Raw genomic sequence first — 17,651 nt, forward strand, 5'->3', positions numbered from 1 at the left:
TATAGATCGGAGGGGGGGGGAATTGTTTCATTTTGTACAATATGTGTAATATGTAGAGATGATGTAGAAATGACGAAGCAAAGGAATCCTGTCTTAATTACGTAAACTGACCAGATGTTTAGATATTTTGTTCAATGTAAATATAATTTACAGTTAAAGAATTTTTTTTCACAAATAATAAAACCTTTTTTTGTTTTTTGTTTTTTTTAAATTTCTACTCGCTTCTAATCAATAATGTTGGTGAAACCTACCCTACTTATCATCAGATGAAAGTGGTCGATGCATTCCGTATGGGACTTGGACCGCATATTGATTTGGAACATCGTAGAAGTATTGGTTCGTTGGCATTTAGACAACGTCAAAATTCCAGTATTGAGTATGTGGATGCTGATGCTCCGGATGAGTCTTAATTACATTTATCTGTGTTGAATACGCTTATGCGTATATGTTTGTATGGATGCATAAGCATCAGTATTGGCGTCAACGCTTGATATATATCATTAAATACTAAACAGAATTATACCTTTTGATCTGTACGTTACCCTTAATAGATAGTTGATCATATCAATTATTACAAAGACCTAAATGTATGCGAAATTTGTATTTCTTTCCTCCCTATACACAAAATCTCCCCCCCTCTCTCTCTCACACACACTTATATATATTTCCACACATAAGCTGCAACTCTCTAGGTGTGTGTGTGTGTGTACGTGCTCAATTTTCTTATGTAAACGGTATGTAATTAGCATTATATGTTTAATGTTGCCATTGTCTCTGCTGTTATCGTTGTTTATTCTTATTTCCATGAATTGACGATTACCCCCTTCAACACATTACAATACATGTAATAACAGACAATATGTACTGCATCCATTTTTTTTGGGGGGGAAGGGGGAGTCGAAATTCCCTCTTTTTAAAGCAACATTATTGTATTGTTCGTTTACTTTTTCTTCAATCTTTCATCTTCATTCTCTTCTCTCTTTTCGCCTACCTTCATTACTATCCCTCTCCCTCTCTATCTACATTTTGTTTTCTCCTTAGTATTTTATAAGAGAATTTTTTAAGAATGAACGTTACATTAGACAGATTCATAGTATTATTTACACCTTACAATATTGATATTACTTTACATCTGAAATGGTTTGATTTTATTTCAATATTACAGTTTTTACATAAATTTCAATGTTGGCTTATTATAAGTAGTATTATTAGTAGTATTGTAACAAGGTACTCATTAACTTGTTGCCTTTTTTTACCATAAATGGATTGATCCAACAATAATCATTACTATGATGATGATGATGAATATTTTTCATGAAGGTTTAATATATAAGCCTGTTTGTTACCCCTCTGGCTCTCTCTCTCTCATGCAAATATATACATAGATATACATATTTGTACAGTGTGTTGTTGTCCGGACTCGAAGCATGAGATTTGCTATTGTTCTATACTTTCTCTCCATCTGTCTGTCTGTCTGTCTGTTTGGAACCACTGCTAATTTAGTCCGTTTTAATTTTGTCTGATCTTTGTTTTTTTTTAATGAGTGTTTGAAAATACTACTGATCTATTTTATCTATGTGTATGTTTGTTTACACAAAATGCAGATATGTGACCAGAATAAAAAGAAACAGGACCCGATTATGTAATTTCTTCTTTTATGTATGTGTGTGTATTCACCAGTGCCAGTGCTTTTTCTTCCTCTTTTGGCTTAGTTTCCTTATTTTTTTAAAAGAAAAAACAAATTAACAGTATTCCTTTTTTTGGCTAACGAATTTATGATTTCACTCAGCAACTAAGTTGTTGTTGATTAATTATGTTTTTTTTCTCCATCAAAGTTCTTTTTTCTGCGCTATACACCCCCACCCTTTACATCAATTTAGTTATTCTCTATATTTTTGCTAATCATAAATAAACTTGTGCATATTCAAACGTATATGCACACATACAAGTTGAGTATACTGCCGCCTCCGTACTGCATTATGCTTTGCTAAAAATATTTAGGTACGCCTACTACTACTACTCTTCAACAATCCTACTTTGGGCGAATTATTCATCGTGCGTCGTGTCGATGCTGTGAAATGAGCAAGTCTTAGATATTTTTGAGGGGAAAAATCTTTATCAGAATTATTGTAGGAGTGTTTGTTTACTCCCCCCCTCCACCCGTTACACACGCATATATATATTGAAGCATATACACTTATAAATGTAACTGTCAATATGAATCTTACATGTTAATTTTCTCTCTTTCCTTAATTCTTTCTGCTTAATCATCTGATTACCAATATTCCCAGTTGTCTTTTTCCTCTCCTCCCCCCTTCCTCATTCATGTTTACATGAAGCTGCTTATGTATGTACGTGTGTGTTAGTTTGTGTATATTCACATTATCAATACATGTAAACTAGACATCATTGAGTATTTTTTGGTTATTCATTCTTCTTTCTATCTTCATTTTGTTTTTATCAGTTGTGTAATAGTTCCCCCCCCCTGTTTCTTTTAAGTGCTGTTACCAGGGTTATCGTTGTTCAATTAATTTTATAATAACTATGGTGATTATTAACAATCTATATATATGAACTCAAATTGGTTGCCTTCTTTTTTTTCACAAACACATGAATTCAATCTATTTCCTTAATACTATCATGTGTACTATCCTCTTGCTCAAATACAGGTATATATCTATGTATTCAATGTGTCAATATATACCTGTTGTTCAATGTTCAATCATTTGAATGAATACTCACATAAACACAATGGATTCATATTTGGCTAAAGTAGTTGATTTAATTTTTAGACTCTTATACTTTATACCCTTCTTGTGTGTATGCTCATGAGTTACCATGGGTTCACAAGAGGAACTCTATATATGTGTGTGTGAGTGAGTGAAGGGGTGGATAAATGGAAAACAGATTGAAAATGAATTGGTTAACTACCTATTACTTACCAATCTTATTATTATTATTATTACAATGATAATGATTATTATTACTGCTGCTCTGAGGTAAACAACGTTCGTTTTACTACTATTATTACAACAACTAATACTATTATTATTATTATTATTGTTACTATAATTACCATTGATTCTTCACTCTTCCCCTTTTTAATGAGTATAAAACACACCCCCTTTCGAGATAAATCTCTCTTAACTACTACTCATACTACTACTACTACCCCCATTTAATCATTGACCGATCAATAATTTCTTTCTCCCAGTTTTTTTGTTGCACAACAAACGAAAACTTCTATGATTACTCGTTTATTTCAATTATTAATAATAATATTGTACTGTTAATAATAATACCATTACTTCCATTACTTTTACTATAATTAATATCTTTACGTTTTGTTGTTGAAGACAATTGGGGAAGCGGAGGCGGCGATTTTAGTAGTATCTAATGAAGTGGGAAGTAATTTTCATTTTGAACTGATTGGGTTCTATTGATCAGGTTGGAGGTATTCGTCAGTAGATGGATTAGGATTCCATATGAAACATTAGTCCCCTTAAGATTATAGGCATGTTATGCTGATGACTGTCTATTCCTAAGAAACCTAGATCTAGGATTTCTTCTTACCGACTATCTCCTTTTACCTAATTTATTGTTTTAATAATTTTGACTAAGTATGCTAGGGAAAAGCAGAATAAATTTAACTCAGCTGAGATTAACTCCCAATTGACTTGTAGCTGACCTATTCTTGACCGTAGCTGCTACCTTGACGTGGTGGTCGGGCTTACCTATCGTGATGACCCAACCGAGCTATATTGGCCGGAACATATGTTCCTGTAGGTTCTACCATGCCAGGTAGGTCGATTGGAGAACGGTAAGACTAAAAGCAACAACTCAAGGTTTGAGGGCGAAGTGGTGCTGATGACTGTAGAGGGGTGTGACAGCAGTAAGGTGTTTCCCTCGGACAACCAGCATCTGCAGCGATGCTGCCTTCTCACAAGCAAGGAAGGGGTTAGAAAAGGTCGACCCTAAAAATGTCATGCCTCACCTTACCTCACGGATTTCCGTCTTCAGCTGTAAGGCCATTTGAAGAACGGAGCTAACAAGTCATAAAGGATCCGAGTAGCGTCATTCATTTAACCTCACCATATCAAAATAAAGAACCATCTCGATTCACGCTTCGTGTATCTGGAAGCCGTAATGCTGCTTCCCGTGGACTCTCTGGCGTAGGTATAGCATTGAGTCCTACGGCAGAACTATCTCTTTTAGACTGGATCTCAGTAGACAGTTTTCTGTTAGCTATCCGGCTAAACGGAACAGTAAGGACTCGGAAAGATAGGGACACTCGTCGTTGCCTCTGCCTACTCTCTCACTGATTGCAGCTCAGATGATGTAAAAGATGAGTTTTACAGAAAGCTTTCTGACCTTCTCTGAAAAGCTAGGCGCTCTGATGTAGTAATGGTGGCTGGTGACTTTAATGCTCAAGTAGGTAAACTAAGCGAAAGGGAAAGACTCCTGGGTGGATCTTATGGTGGCTCAAAAAACAGATAATGGTGACCATCTGTTGCAGCTATGCTCAGATAACTACCTGTTTCTTTCAAATACTAACTTTAAGCACACGGAAAAACATCTTTTGACATGGCGGCCCCCGAATTCGTCCCAACGTTGGACCCGACTAGATCACACCGATGGAGGGGCTCGGCAGAAGACTGTCGCTCATTCTGGAGCACATGTTTAGATTCAAACCATGCTCGAGTGTGAGCGCGTATTTGTCTGTGTCTTGCTGGATGTAGGAAAGACGCTGCAAGGAGGCCTCTTAGGGTTCTACTTAACGATAGGCAAGCTAAGAATATATTTCAGGAACAACTAGAAAAATAGTTAGGTAGCCATGTAAAATGTGCACACCCGCCCAGGAGTTGAACTTTTACCGGGAGACTCACTTGTTGACTTGGAATATGCCGATGACATAGTTCTATTTGGTGAAGACGCTGACAAAATGCAGAGTCTTCTGACCACTATAAGCAACAATGCAGGCTTGTTCAGGATGCGATTCTCCTCCTCGAAGTGCAAAATGTTACTTCAGGATTGGGTTGCATCGACACCTGGACTAATGATAGGGAGTGAAGTAGTTGAGCATGTTGACTGCTTCACTTATCTTGGGAGTCTCATCAGCCCTTGTGGTCTGGTGTGTGACGAAATCTCATCACGGATACAGAAAGCTCATCCAAAATAGGACGAAACGTGTGTCCTGGATCACACTGCTAGTCAACATCCATCTTTGTTTATAAGTCTTGTGGCATTCGGCAATATCGAGGCGATCCGTGCAGGATGTACATATGCCAATAAGAAACTGATCAATCACAAAACTAAGCATAATTGAGAAAATTCAAACAAACAATACAAAATGAATTACTTTTGACCATTAAGTCACTGATTTAAAATTCCTATCAATTATGAACGTTTCAACAATCGTAACTGTGATTTTATATAGTTGAAATCATGAGTCATCACGGTAAACCTGGAAACACTGGACGGCTTTTTTCTTCCTATTGTGGGACTTCTCAGCAGTGCGCATCCACGATCGCGCCTCACGAGATTCGAACATATAGACCACTGAGCCGGCATCCAACGGTGTTAATGTCTAACTGCAACCAATCCACGAAATTAAGCAACCATTCATCAATGTCTTCAGTGAGTTTATATCTCCCAAACAGACCTGGTAGGTCAGATAGGTCCTGGGTTCGAATCTTGCGAGGCGAGATCGTGAATGCGCGCTACTGAGGAGTCCCACAATAGAATGAGAGGGCCGTCCAGTGCCTCCAGGTTTTCCATGGTGATCTAGCTTCAATTGACTCATGATTTCAACAACGAAAATACTGAAATCTCCACAAAACCCCTTCTGTTATTTTCCATTTTATTGGTACGATGTGGTCATTTTGTTTGGTATATAAACTCAGTATGTTTGAGAATAATCATTCATATTGCAGAGGCTATTATTGGTATTCTGAACTTAACTGGCTGGGTTAGGCAGAAAGCAGGACCGACAAGTACTCTAGACTGCTCATACGACTTTTTGTGTCTCATTGCTCTGATCGATAAATCACTCCTCTCTAATTGGCGGTCTTATTACTTCATATATTATGAAACAGGGCACGCAAGCAATCGATTTAATAGATTTATACAGCTATACAACTATTCAGCGCACTGCTGAGGAGTCCCACAATAGAACGAAACGGCCGTCCAGTGCTTTCAGGTTTTCCATGGTGGCCTAGCTTCATTTGACTCATGATTTCAACTATGAAAATACTAAATTCTCCACAAAACCCCCTCTGATCTATTCGATTCAAGATTAAAATGAATAAGCATTTTTCATTCATTTATTGTAATACTGTAGTGAACAGAACACTGGTTGGGGACAATCGAATGTATTTAAGCAAAGATTACAGACTATCTCAGTAAATTCTGATAACCATAAAATGAACAGTCAATTTGCAAATTAACAACCAATTGTTTCAATCTTCACTGTTTCTTCTTTCATTCCATTGGTCATGCATTTTCCTACCGATTGTGCTTCATTCCAGTTCTTCCCTCATCGATTTTCTGCCAAAATACATTCCATGTCTGACCAACACTATATACTACTTATATGGATATAAGTAGACCACACCACAATACTACTACTACTACTATTAGTAGTAGTAGTATTAACGTTTCCTCTGATTAACTGTATTGATTTGTCAATAAAGTTGTTCATGAATAAAGAAAAAAACTAATAGCCCTTTAGGTATTTTTCTAAAATTCTTCTAACCATATGTATAAGTGATTAGATCAAGTTATTTCATTTCTATTTATCAATCTTGATATTTGTATAGTCTTAATTCTTCTATTTATGAGTGTAAATAGTCTTATTAGAATGGGGCTGTGTGGAGATTGTAGTGACTTTCTTAATAGTTGAAGTCATGAGTTGATATAAGCTAGACCACTATTGAAAACCTCGAAGAAATGGATGTCCGTTTCGTCTTACTGTGGAACTTCTCAGCAATGAGTACCTACGATCCCACACGTAGGACTCGAACCTAATAACATCTTTGGGACACACCTGTGGGACACAGGAAAAGCGATTCATTCTATTAGGAGCTTATCAGTTGGATTTACCTTTACTTCAATGTTAATATTCACATAGGGACTTGTACCCAGTTCCTTTTATTTCAAATGCGAAACACATTAACCACTTAGCTAGTAACCTCGAATAGCTGACTTTAGCAACGAAGGGAGTTGTAATTCATTTGTACTGTTTATTTGAATTTTCTTTTTGGTTTTTTGAACAGAAATTGACCAGTCTTTGTTAGCATATAAATATTTTGTTCGAATCACCCCTATTCTGCCATTAATTCATAAGGATTATAAGCAGAGTTATATAGTGATTCAGGATTCACATATTACAAAAATGACTGATCAATTACAGTTCACAACATTCACAACAACGTCCAAACATTCAATACAAATCAATCTCTTATTAGTTGTATATATGCTTCATGGTATCAAAGTACTTGACGTGTTTTCAAGATGAATTCCAGATATCTCAACAGTGATCATCCATAACTTCATAGAGAATAGTATTTACAACATTTAAGTTCTTCATTCAACTTGGAACCATTGACAGAGTTCAAAATGACTATCTCTGAATAGCATTATGTAATACACTTTTAATCGTTATATAGTAACATCATCTTAATAGTTTCTAATCTATCTTATTGATGAATGTAAATCGAAAAACACAAACCTCATCTAATTTATGTAAGGGCTGTGATACTACCCGAGTGCCCAAACCGAAGCAGGTGGTTTACTTAGGGGGCCACACCCGGAGCCTTTGACCTAAAGATCTGGTTCACAAGGCAATGGAGCAACGTAAGATGTAGTTCCATGGTAACGGGTGACCAAGAATGGACTCATACTCCATTTGTTCCTTCAGGATAGTGGAGCCCATGTACACCATTGGTTTGGAATGAGAGTTTTCCAACTCCTCAAGGTGGACTTTCCATGTTCACCAACCTGGTTAAAGCTCCGGACATTCGCTTTTCGTCCTCTCAATTTCGTAAACAACACCCTTTCCACGAAAAGACAGTGAGTAGAACTTCCTTGTTAGTGGTTGTATACGCGTAGCCATATGAGAGCATTTCGAGAGGGAGAGCGTACTCTCCTCGCTCTCAGCCATACCAGGGCATTTGGGAGCATATATTGAAGATAACTTTACCTTTTACTGATAAGATAATTAACTTTTGTATTAAAAAAAAGACCGTTATAAAAAGTATTTTAGATATTCAAAGGCTATTTACATTAGTCTTTAACAATAAGATGATTAGAATGGTATTTAATTAGATCAATATAACAAGATAAGTCATTTCTTTTAGCATTACTCAAATTCAAAAACTGGCCATCGACATATTGGACATTCTAAGCACTTGATGAACAAAAAGAAAGAAAGCATGAAAAATGATAAAGTATAAATCAATAATTCTGAATGTATGGATCATCATGATGTTCAGCTAAAACAAACTATCCGGTCATTTTTTTGAATATCATCTTTTTATATGTCTGACTTTGACTAGACAACCATCGAAATCTTGGGAGTACGTAACAGCTATTCCGTCCAAATGTGAGTCTTAATTAGTGCGCATCAACGACTTTACCCGGAACATTCGTTATGAGGCTCGAAGCTCCTGGAATCTGCTCTCAGTGAGATCGTGAATGCACATTATCGAGGAATCCTATATTAGGAGGAAAAACTCGTCTAGTACTTCCTTGTTTTTATTGTTTGTCAAATCAAAAACTGGTAGTAACATGAAAATTCACGCTTAGCAATCTCCACAACACCACATAAGATGGTTACTCACTGGAGACAATGGAAGATGGTCTCTCAATACCATGGATTGATAGAAGTTAAACCTAAACACCACTGAATGCCAGCTCAAAGATCTAAAGGATAAGGGTTCGTATGCAAGACCATAGGTTTTTTGCGGGCGATTGCTTACGGCAGGTTTGTGTATGTGTACTACTGAAAAGTCCCATACTAGATGGAAACAACCGTTCAGTGCTTCCGGTTTTTCAATGGTTGTCTAACAATAATGTGTCCATAATTTCAATAAGACTCAACAATCCTATACTTAAATATTAATACTGATGTTATCAAATGTATTAAAAGTTACCTCTAAAATCCAGTCTATAAAACAATGTTCATGAAACGCATGAAAACATGGAAGTCGTATCACTTCATCCCCAATACAATACTTCTCCATGCATATTACACATTGATCTAATAATTTAACATCGAATACATTTAGTAGTACACTGGTTGGTAGAACGTCTAAGAGTTTAAGGGAAACTTCTTCTAAATAATAAAGAAAAGATAGTGACAAAAAAAACGAGTTAGTAGTAGTCAAATCTTTAATTGGATATAAACTGTTTAGTATTAAGGTGGTGGACAGGAAACCCTAGACCTCAATTTCGTGGTATGAAACATTCATCAGCAAGGTGTACCTGTAATCTTGAGGGAACTGGTACTCCCTGGAGGACTTGATCCTGCCACCCAACTTCCCAGCCATTCCTACAGAATGTCAGTTGTGATCTGAATAGACGAATGATTACATCTCTAACTCAACAAAAATTTACTGTCACATAGTGAAACCGAATGAGCTATAGGAAAGTTTTCTCTCAGTGCTGCGTTTATTCATCCACTAATTCTTTCGGGAATCTTAATACCCTTGAACGGAAGACAGGAAAGAATAGGCTTTTTACAAAATGTCGGCTATTTATGATCGTTAGGGCTCTCCTTGTCATTGTTCACTTGGCCATTCTAAGATCAATACCCTAATAATATCACTGTTAATCACATTCATAAACCTACACTTACTTGCAACACCCTCTGTCAGATTTTCTGAACACTTTCCAAGGAATCAATACTTGAAAAGCAGTAACGTCTTTACAACATCAATCGTTAGGCACCTAATAGATCGTACACATAAGATCAACAGCAGACATGGATTCAAAATAATTAACAAACAACACCGATTTCACTACTTTTTGTAGAGAAAACTGCTACAAAACACTTCCAATCTGATCGATGTATTGTTTTTGGATTGTCTGATATTTATTGAAACAAAAGCTTAAATCAGTCATCAACAAAACGTATTATGCAACGAAGGTCATTATCAATGAGAGAACGAGGTCCATGCTTTATTCAAAACCCAAAAGACATAAGAACGATTGTGTCACATCCCACTGTGTTTACCAATTTAAATGTGTGTGGTCACACATACATAGGGAGGAGCAATGGTGATCTGAAAATTAGGGTGTGTGAACATGTAGCAAAATGGTTACGGAAACAAATAGAATCAAATGACCCAATATGAGCAGAGGATAAACATCCATCATCCTCTATTGCCAAATACATAATCGAAACAAACCATAAGATTATAAGCAAAGATAGATAGTGGATAGCAGTGGAATCCAGGACATGCGTTTCGTCCTATTTGGGACTCGTCAGCTGAATGTACCTGCATCTCAGAGTTGATGTTCACTCTAGGATTCGAACCTAGTACCATTCTCTTCAAACGCCAACATGTTATCCACTCAGCCACTGAGTCCTAAGTCCACCATTGCTTATAAAATTTGTGACTTAAGGCAATATCGAAGCTGTCCGTACAAGATGAACATATCACAATTGATTGATCACTGGATGGTGATCAATGTCATGCTTGTCAAATCCTTCTTAGTGCTGATCGACTGTGAAGCTGAGTGACACGGGATTGAATCCGTCAGGGAGCACCAGTTTCCTCAAGATTACAAGTACACCTTGCTGACGACTGCCAAGTAGAACGAAACACGGGTCCAGGGTTTCCTGTTGACCACCTCTAACCACCACCTTAAGATGAACATATGTCATTAAGAGACTGATCAATTACAGACGTTAACAACAATAAGAAGATACAAGTAGACAACACACCAGTTGTTGTCAATATCAACCAATCAGATTTATGACTACTGGTTAAATGTTCATTGGTTGAATATTTTGAAAGGTTGTACAGTTTGAATTCACTTGGTATTGTTTGTTTGGATCTTCCCATCGATGTGTTTCAGACTGCAACTGGTCAGTCTCTAATTGGCATATGTGCATACTGTGCGTATTGCCTCGATATACCTTAATTCACAAGCATGGCGTTTGAAGCGAGGGTACTGGGTTCGAGTCCCAGAGTGAACATCAACTCAGATGCAGGTACATCCAGCTGACGAGTCCCAAATAGGACGAAACGCGCGTCCTGGATTCCACTGCTAGCCACTATCCATCGGTTGTACAGTTTGTTTGTTTTTTTTCAAAATGTACGCCATGCACATTAAATGATTGAAACATTCAATCTATCCTATGATTAGTAACTGTTTTGTTTTTCCTATCTAAACTAATCACCATGTTTATATTTTTAAAAAAAACATGTCTACAATTTTAAACAATAATTGGAATCAATAGTTTGTAATCTATTTCAATGTTAATTCATTAAGTTCCGAATGTTTACATTGAATATAAACTATTCAATTTCAGGTACTACTTATTTATGATAAGTAATATATATTAGAAGGGGTTTTTGTGGATATTATAGTAATTTTTAATAGTTGAGATCATGAATCAATTAAAGCTAGATCATCATGGAAAACCTGGAAGCATTGGATGGCCGTTTCGTCCTGTTGTGAGACTCTTCAACAGTGCACATCCACGATCCCGCCTCATGGGACTCGAACCCAGGACCTATCAGTCTCGCGAGCGAACGCTTAACCTCTAGATCAATGAGCCGACATCCAACGATGTTATTGTCTAACTTTAACCAGTCCACAAAATTGAGTGATACATCCACCATTGTCTTCAGTGAGTTACTATCTCACAACAGACCTGGTTGAACTTCACTGGTGACTGCCTCTCACTAGAACTGCAGGAAATACCTCTTGGGGCCTGATAGGTCCTGGGTTCGAATCCCGCCAGGCGTAATCGTTGGTCATTTATGGGTCATTTATGCAAATTTTATAAAATTAGTAAAGAATGTAGTTTAATAAGAAAAACGTTGAAAAAAATAAACACATGAAGTACTGGATAATAACATCTGTAATTCTCCTCCTAAGTGCTTACAGCCTGGAACGTCCAAGCCTGACCACTACAACTGCTTTCAAGGGTCTATATTTGTAAAATTAGTCTTTTTTCTATGTTAAACGATAATCAGTCACTATCATTTAGGATAACTGTCTTGTTCTTAATAAAGCTGAATGTCATCGGTCATAGATTTTCGCTACAACTCTAGGTATTCTTTTCGTAGTTAGCCACTAGTATTCAGGTAATTGCATGTTAGGACATCTGGCTTGTAGATATTGGTTCAATATAAAAATGATTCTATCTACTCTAAAGTGGAATTTCGAATGTCAAGGCAGTGGTCGAAATATAACGTGCTCTCCTATATATATGGACTTAAAGATCTAGACTCAGTCTCTGACTTGGGTTGTGGATGTTCAATAGTGAGGAATCCCATACTAGATTGAACATTTGTCCAATGTTGTATGGTTTTCTATGGGTTGTCGTAATAAAAGTATATTATACTGACGACCTTGAGTGATTTGTCAACCAATCAGGAAAAGTTACCTAGTTATAAAACAATTAATCATAAAAAGCAAAAAACAATTACAATGGAATAGTGGCGTTGATAGGATATATAATCATCTACATGTTAAATTATTCATTATCGTAGAGGAACAAGGTTAAAGTTACGTATGAGAAGTTGGGCTAATGTTGAGGATCAGAGTAATAGGCCCACGAGGTTTTCGTCGCTAATTAACATTAGCTGCAATACGAAATAGGAGTTGAACTGGAATTATATATTCGGCTTCAGATAATTCAACATGCAATGACATCAGCTAAAATGGAATGTTGCTTTTCCACCCTTTTATTCAAAAAATTTAAAGAGCTGGAGATTGACATTTAGAGGCGGGAGTTCGAATGGGAGACCATTAACTTACCACAAAGACATTATTCGCTGTTCTCTTAAATTATGTCAAGTAGCTTAGTGTTATGTCCTGATAGGAATAATGAATGGTAACTTTTGGGATCCATTTATGAACCAATACTGTGCATATATTTTTTATCGTATAATCGCTAAATAACTAAACTATCCATATTCGTGTCTCCCTTACTATAAGCTTCATTTTGACCTATGAACTAGTATTGTACGATTTACCATTTTTGAGCTATGGGCTGTCTATCAATTACTATCTCCCTTATTCACAGCCACATTTAGCTAAATGTTGTACTAATATTGTTTACTATTGTATGGTACGATGTGGTCAGTCTGGTTGGTATATAAACTCAGTATGTTTGAAATATAATGATTCATACCGCAGGGGCTGAGATTGGTGTTGTGGACCTAATTGTCTGGGTTAGGCAGAAAGCAGGACCGGCAAGTACTGTAGACTGCTCGTACGGGCTTCATATGTCATCGGTCCGATCGATAATTCACTGCTCTCTAATTGGTGGTATTACCACGTGATAAATTTACCAGGGAATCCAGGCTACAAGTTATAACACTTAGCATACAATCTTCATCAGGAACAAGTATTTCTTTTGATCTAGCTTAAATACCGTATCATATTTACTGTTTGGTTACAAAATATATTTTCTTATATCGATTTCAAGCATTTTGGCAATCCGATATTGTTAATTTCACTTAGTTAATCAAAACATACAAGTTGTCTAACATTGAAATTTTGATTTCTCACACAAATATACGAAGCGCTATCATTATTAGAGCAACAAGTTACTGTGGGAGACAACAAACCAGATTTCAGAGGAAGAATAAATCAGGAAGAGACGCTGGAAGTGGATAGGGCACACTTTGAGGAAATCACCCAATTGCGTTACAAGACAAGCCCTCACATGGAATCCTGAAGGCCAAAGGAGAAGAGGAAGATCAAAGAACACATTACATCGAGAAATGGAGACAGACATGAGAAGAATGAACAAAAACTGGATAGAACTAGAAAGGAAGGCCGAGGACAGAGTGAGTTGGAGAATGCTGGTCGGCGGCCTATGCTCCATTGGGAGTAAAAGGCGTAAGTAAGTAAGTAAGTGATCATTATTAGAGCATATTTACCGTCATCGAGATCAGTCCATGATGCAATTAAGATAAACTCATCAAACTTTGCAACATGTGTGAAATTTCTCTGAATCATCGATCTAATCAAAGTGCCTGTAACTATCAAGGTAATTGAAGTGATCATCTTATTGAAGTGATTGAATTTGAAAAAGGTTCAACATTTAGATCTAACAGATCGAAATCAATCATAAACTTATATATACGCCAGTTTAGTTCAACAAATATCATTTTTCAATAAGGGTTTGTGGAGATTGTTGAGGTAAAATGATTTAGGTTAGACATTAACACCATTGAATACTAGCTCAATGGCCTAGAGATTAGGCGCTTATGTGAGAGACAGATGGTCCTACGTTTGATTGTCGAATGCGGGTTCCTGAACATGCACCGTTGTGAAGTCTTATACTAGGAGCAAACGGCTATTGTGTGCTTCCAAGTTTTCAATGGTGAACGAAGGTTTATCGGTTTATGGTCTCAATTATGTATCATCTTTTTCTCAGTTTTATAGGTACACTCACCTGACGAGTCCTAAAAAGGACGAAACTCATATCCTGGATTCCACTGCTAGCTACTACCCATCTTTGCTTGTAGTGATTGTGATTTAAGGAAATATCGAGGCAATCCGCACAGAATGTACATATGCCAATAAGAGACTGATCAATTACAACTCTAAGCATAATTGCAAAGATCCAACCAAACAATAAAAAATGAATTTAAGCAAAATTATAAGCAAAGATGGATGATGACTAGCAATAGAATTCAGGACGCGCGTTTCGTCGTACTTGGAACCCATCAACTGAATGTACCTGTATACCAGGATTGTTATTCACTCCGGGATTCGAACTCTGTACCATTCGCTTCGAACACTATCCTGTTATCCACTTAGCTACTAAACGAGCAAACAATAACAAGTGAATTTAAACAAACTTAGTTGTCTCTTTTCTTGTTAACAGTTAAAATTTTTGTTATGACTCAGATTGAAAAAATCTGATTAAAACTGTGTGTTGTTAAAATATTTCAGTATGTGATTGTCATTATAAACAGATTATGTTCTCATTATTAACTAACCTCATATGATTAAGTCAATATCGATCACAGAAAACTGATAAATTCGATTTATCATAGTTGAAAGCGTGAGTCAACTGAAGTTAGGCCACCAGGGAAAACCTGGAAGCACTGGCCGGTCCTCTCATCATATTGTGGGACTCCTCAGCACTGCGCATCCACGACCTCACCTCGCGAGATTCGAACCCAGAACCTACCAGTCTCGCGCCAGAGCACTGAACCGATAGACCACTGAGCCGGCATCCCATGGTGTTTATGTCTAACTTCAACCAATCCACGAAATTGAGCAACCGTTTGATTTAATCAAATAATTATTAGTGTGGTGTGTATTACTGATGTCGACAGACATAAGTAGTATGTATCATCAATCGGAAGTGAAGTGCCTGGGGGCAGAAGGTTAAGAGAATTGAAGAGGAAAGAACGAGAATAGAGAATGATTGGTATGGAAATGAAAGAACAACGAAGTCTGAGACGATTGATTGACATTTTACAAATGAAGTATTTACTGTATGATTCTCAGATTTTACTAAGGCATTCTGTAATTTTGAATTCAAATACATCCGTTTGTCCCGATTGATGTTCTTGTTCACTATCATGGGTTTATTTAAAGTCAACTGCCCCCAAATGCCCTGGTACGGCTGAGAGTGGGGAGAGTCCGCTCTCCCTCTAGAAATGCTCTCATATGGCCACACGTATATAGCCTCTGCCAGGGAAGTCCTACTCACTGCCTTCTCACAATGGTGGGGTGTTCTTTACGAAATTGAGAGGACGAAAAGCGAATGCCCGGCACTTTACCGGGTTGGTGGACATGGAGGGTCCACCTAGGGGAGTTGGAAAACCCCGATTCCAGACCAATGGTGCACATGGGCTCCAGTATCCTGAGGGAAAAATAGCGTATGAATCAATTGTTGGTCACCTGCTACTACATCTCCTTACGATGCTTCACTGCCTGTCTGCTAATTTACACAATAGTTGCTTAAATTCTTATAATTTCAATTTATTCCGTTTTCACAAGGTTACAGAAAACAATATATATGGATTAGTAGTATGGGAGGTTTGTTGAGATTATAGGATTTCCATAGTTTAAATTACATGCTGATCTGAGCTGGATCACTATCTTATGCTCAACAATGACTAGGTTCAAGTTATAACTCCTGGAGTCCTAGTGTGATGGTTTGATCAATAGAGCTCAACCGTTTTGATGTGGGACAGTTATTTGCCGCAAGCAATGAATGATGGTTAAGGAGTATCGTGGATTTGTTGAAGTTAGGCATTAGCACTATACTAAACGAGAACTCAGGTGGGGTAAAGAAGATTTATTGCTTAACGCGAAATTACAAAGTGGCTTCCCAATATATGAAAAACACATTTTAAATACATCGTCTGCACATCTCCCTTCAGTTGTCCTTTACACGCCTCATGATTCTTTCACTTCAGTTGTTACTACAATTGTTCTCTGCCTCCCTTCAATTCAATCATCTCAACCTTCTGCTGGCAGGCATACCACATATGATTGCTGCTACATACTATTTATATTTGTCAGCATAGGTAGTACACACCACATCATCATTGAATTCCGACTCAGTAGTTTAGAGATTAGGCATTGAAGCGAAAAATGGCGGTTCTGGGTTCGATTACCGGATGCGGGTTCGTGGATATCTACTAAGATGAAATGAACATCCAGTACTGAGAAAACTGATGCAGCTAGTGGGTTTTCGCCCGAAATTATCCATTATTATAGTCTGAGACTGTAATACTGGCGCAATAAAGTCACAACTGATTTCTTGTAGAACTGAGATACTAAGTACAAAGAATCTCATACTCGTTTAGTTCTAGGTGCTGATCGAATCCCGTCAATCAGAATGCAACGTGGTCTGTAGTTCAAGTAAATCTATTCTAGACTAAGAGCATCAAGAAATAACACACACGATGTCAATTCACCCAGACTAGTAACCAAATCATCAGTGAATCGACGAAATACTATTGGTGTTGGAAACTAAACTAGCATTACATTGAAAATCAATCAATATAAATGAGGTAATAGTGTGATTAGTATCATCAATGTATCAATGTAAAATGACCTTGTTTTATCTTAATATGTAGTGGAATAGTCTACAATGTCAGTTATTTATAATCAACGAATAGTCTGATAAAAATTTGTGCCAGCTCAAGTTGCCAAGAGAATCGAAATAATACGCCAGTGTAAACACTAAATATTAAGAATATGGTTCAAAAAGACTAAAGGTAATAGGAATAGAACAACTGGAACTTAAGATCTACAGGAGAATAAAAAGTAAATGCATTTAAGCCTCTGTGACCAATTCCAAGTTATATCATCCAACGTCTCCAACGATTTGTCGAGGCTACTACACGAATTCAGACCAGATAACTATAATTTATGTTTATTATCTAATTCAATGGTAAATTGACTTAGTATTGTTTGTTTGAATCTTCCCATTG

At 37.0% G+C, this 17,651-nt stretch overlaps 2 protein-coding genes across 2 annotated transcripts in view; one reads left to right on the forward strand and one right to left on the reverse strand.

Annotated features, from left to right (window-relative positions):
* Window positions 1-266: 266 nt before the first annotated feature.
* On the forward strand, window positions 267-410 carry Smp_176130 (plasma membrane calcium-transporting atpase,putative; the record flags this gene model as incomplete). Its single annotated transcript, XM_018790643.1, has 1 exon — window positions 267-410. One exon carries the CDS (start codon window positions 267-269, stop codon window positions 408-410), a length of 144 nt encoding a protein of 47 aa, XP_018647396.1.
* Window positions 411-8,359: 7,949 nt separating this feature from the next.
* Smp_205270 (unnamed protein product) overlaps window positions 8,360-17,651 on the reverse strand; it is a gene marked incomplete at both ends in the record, with an annotated part of 12,149 nt that continues 2,857 nt past the window's right edge. Inside the window, 2 exons of the mRNA XM_018790654.1 lie at window positions 8,360-8,407; window positions 9,153-9,334. Of these exons, the coding sequence (XP_018647397.1) occupies window positions 8,360-8,407; window positions 9,153-9,334 (230 nt within the window). The remainder of the gene's footprint in view (window positions 8,408-9,152; window positions 9,335-17,651) is intronic.

This window comes from Schistosoma mansoni (genome assembly GCF_000237925.1).
Source record: "Schistosoma mansoni, WGS project CABG00000000 data, supercontig 0268, strain Puerto Rico, whole genome shotgun sequence".
In the NCBI taxonomy this organism is placed as follows: Eukaryota; Metazoa; Platyhelminthes; class Trematoda; order Strigeidida; family Schistosomatidae; genus Schistosoma; species Schistosoma mansoni.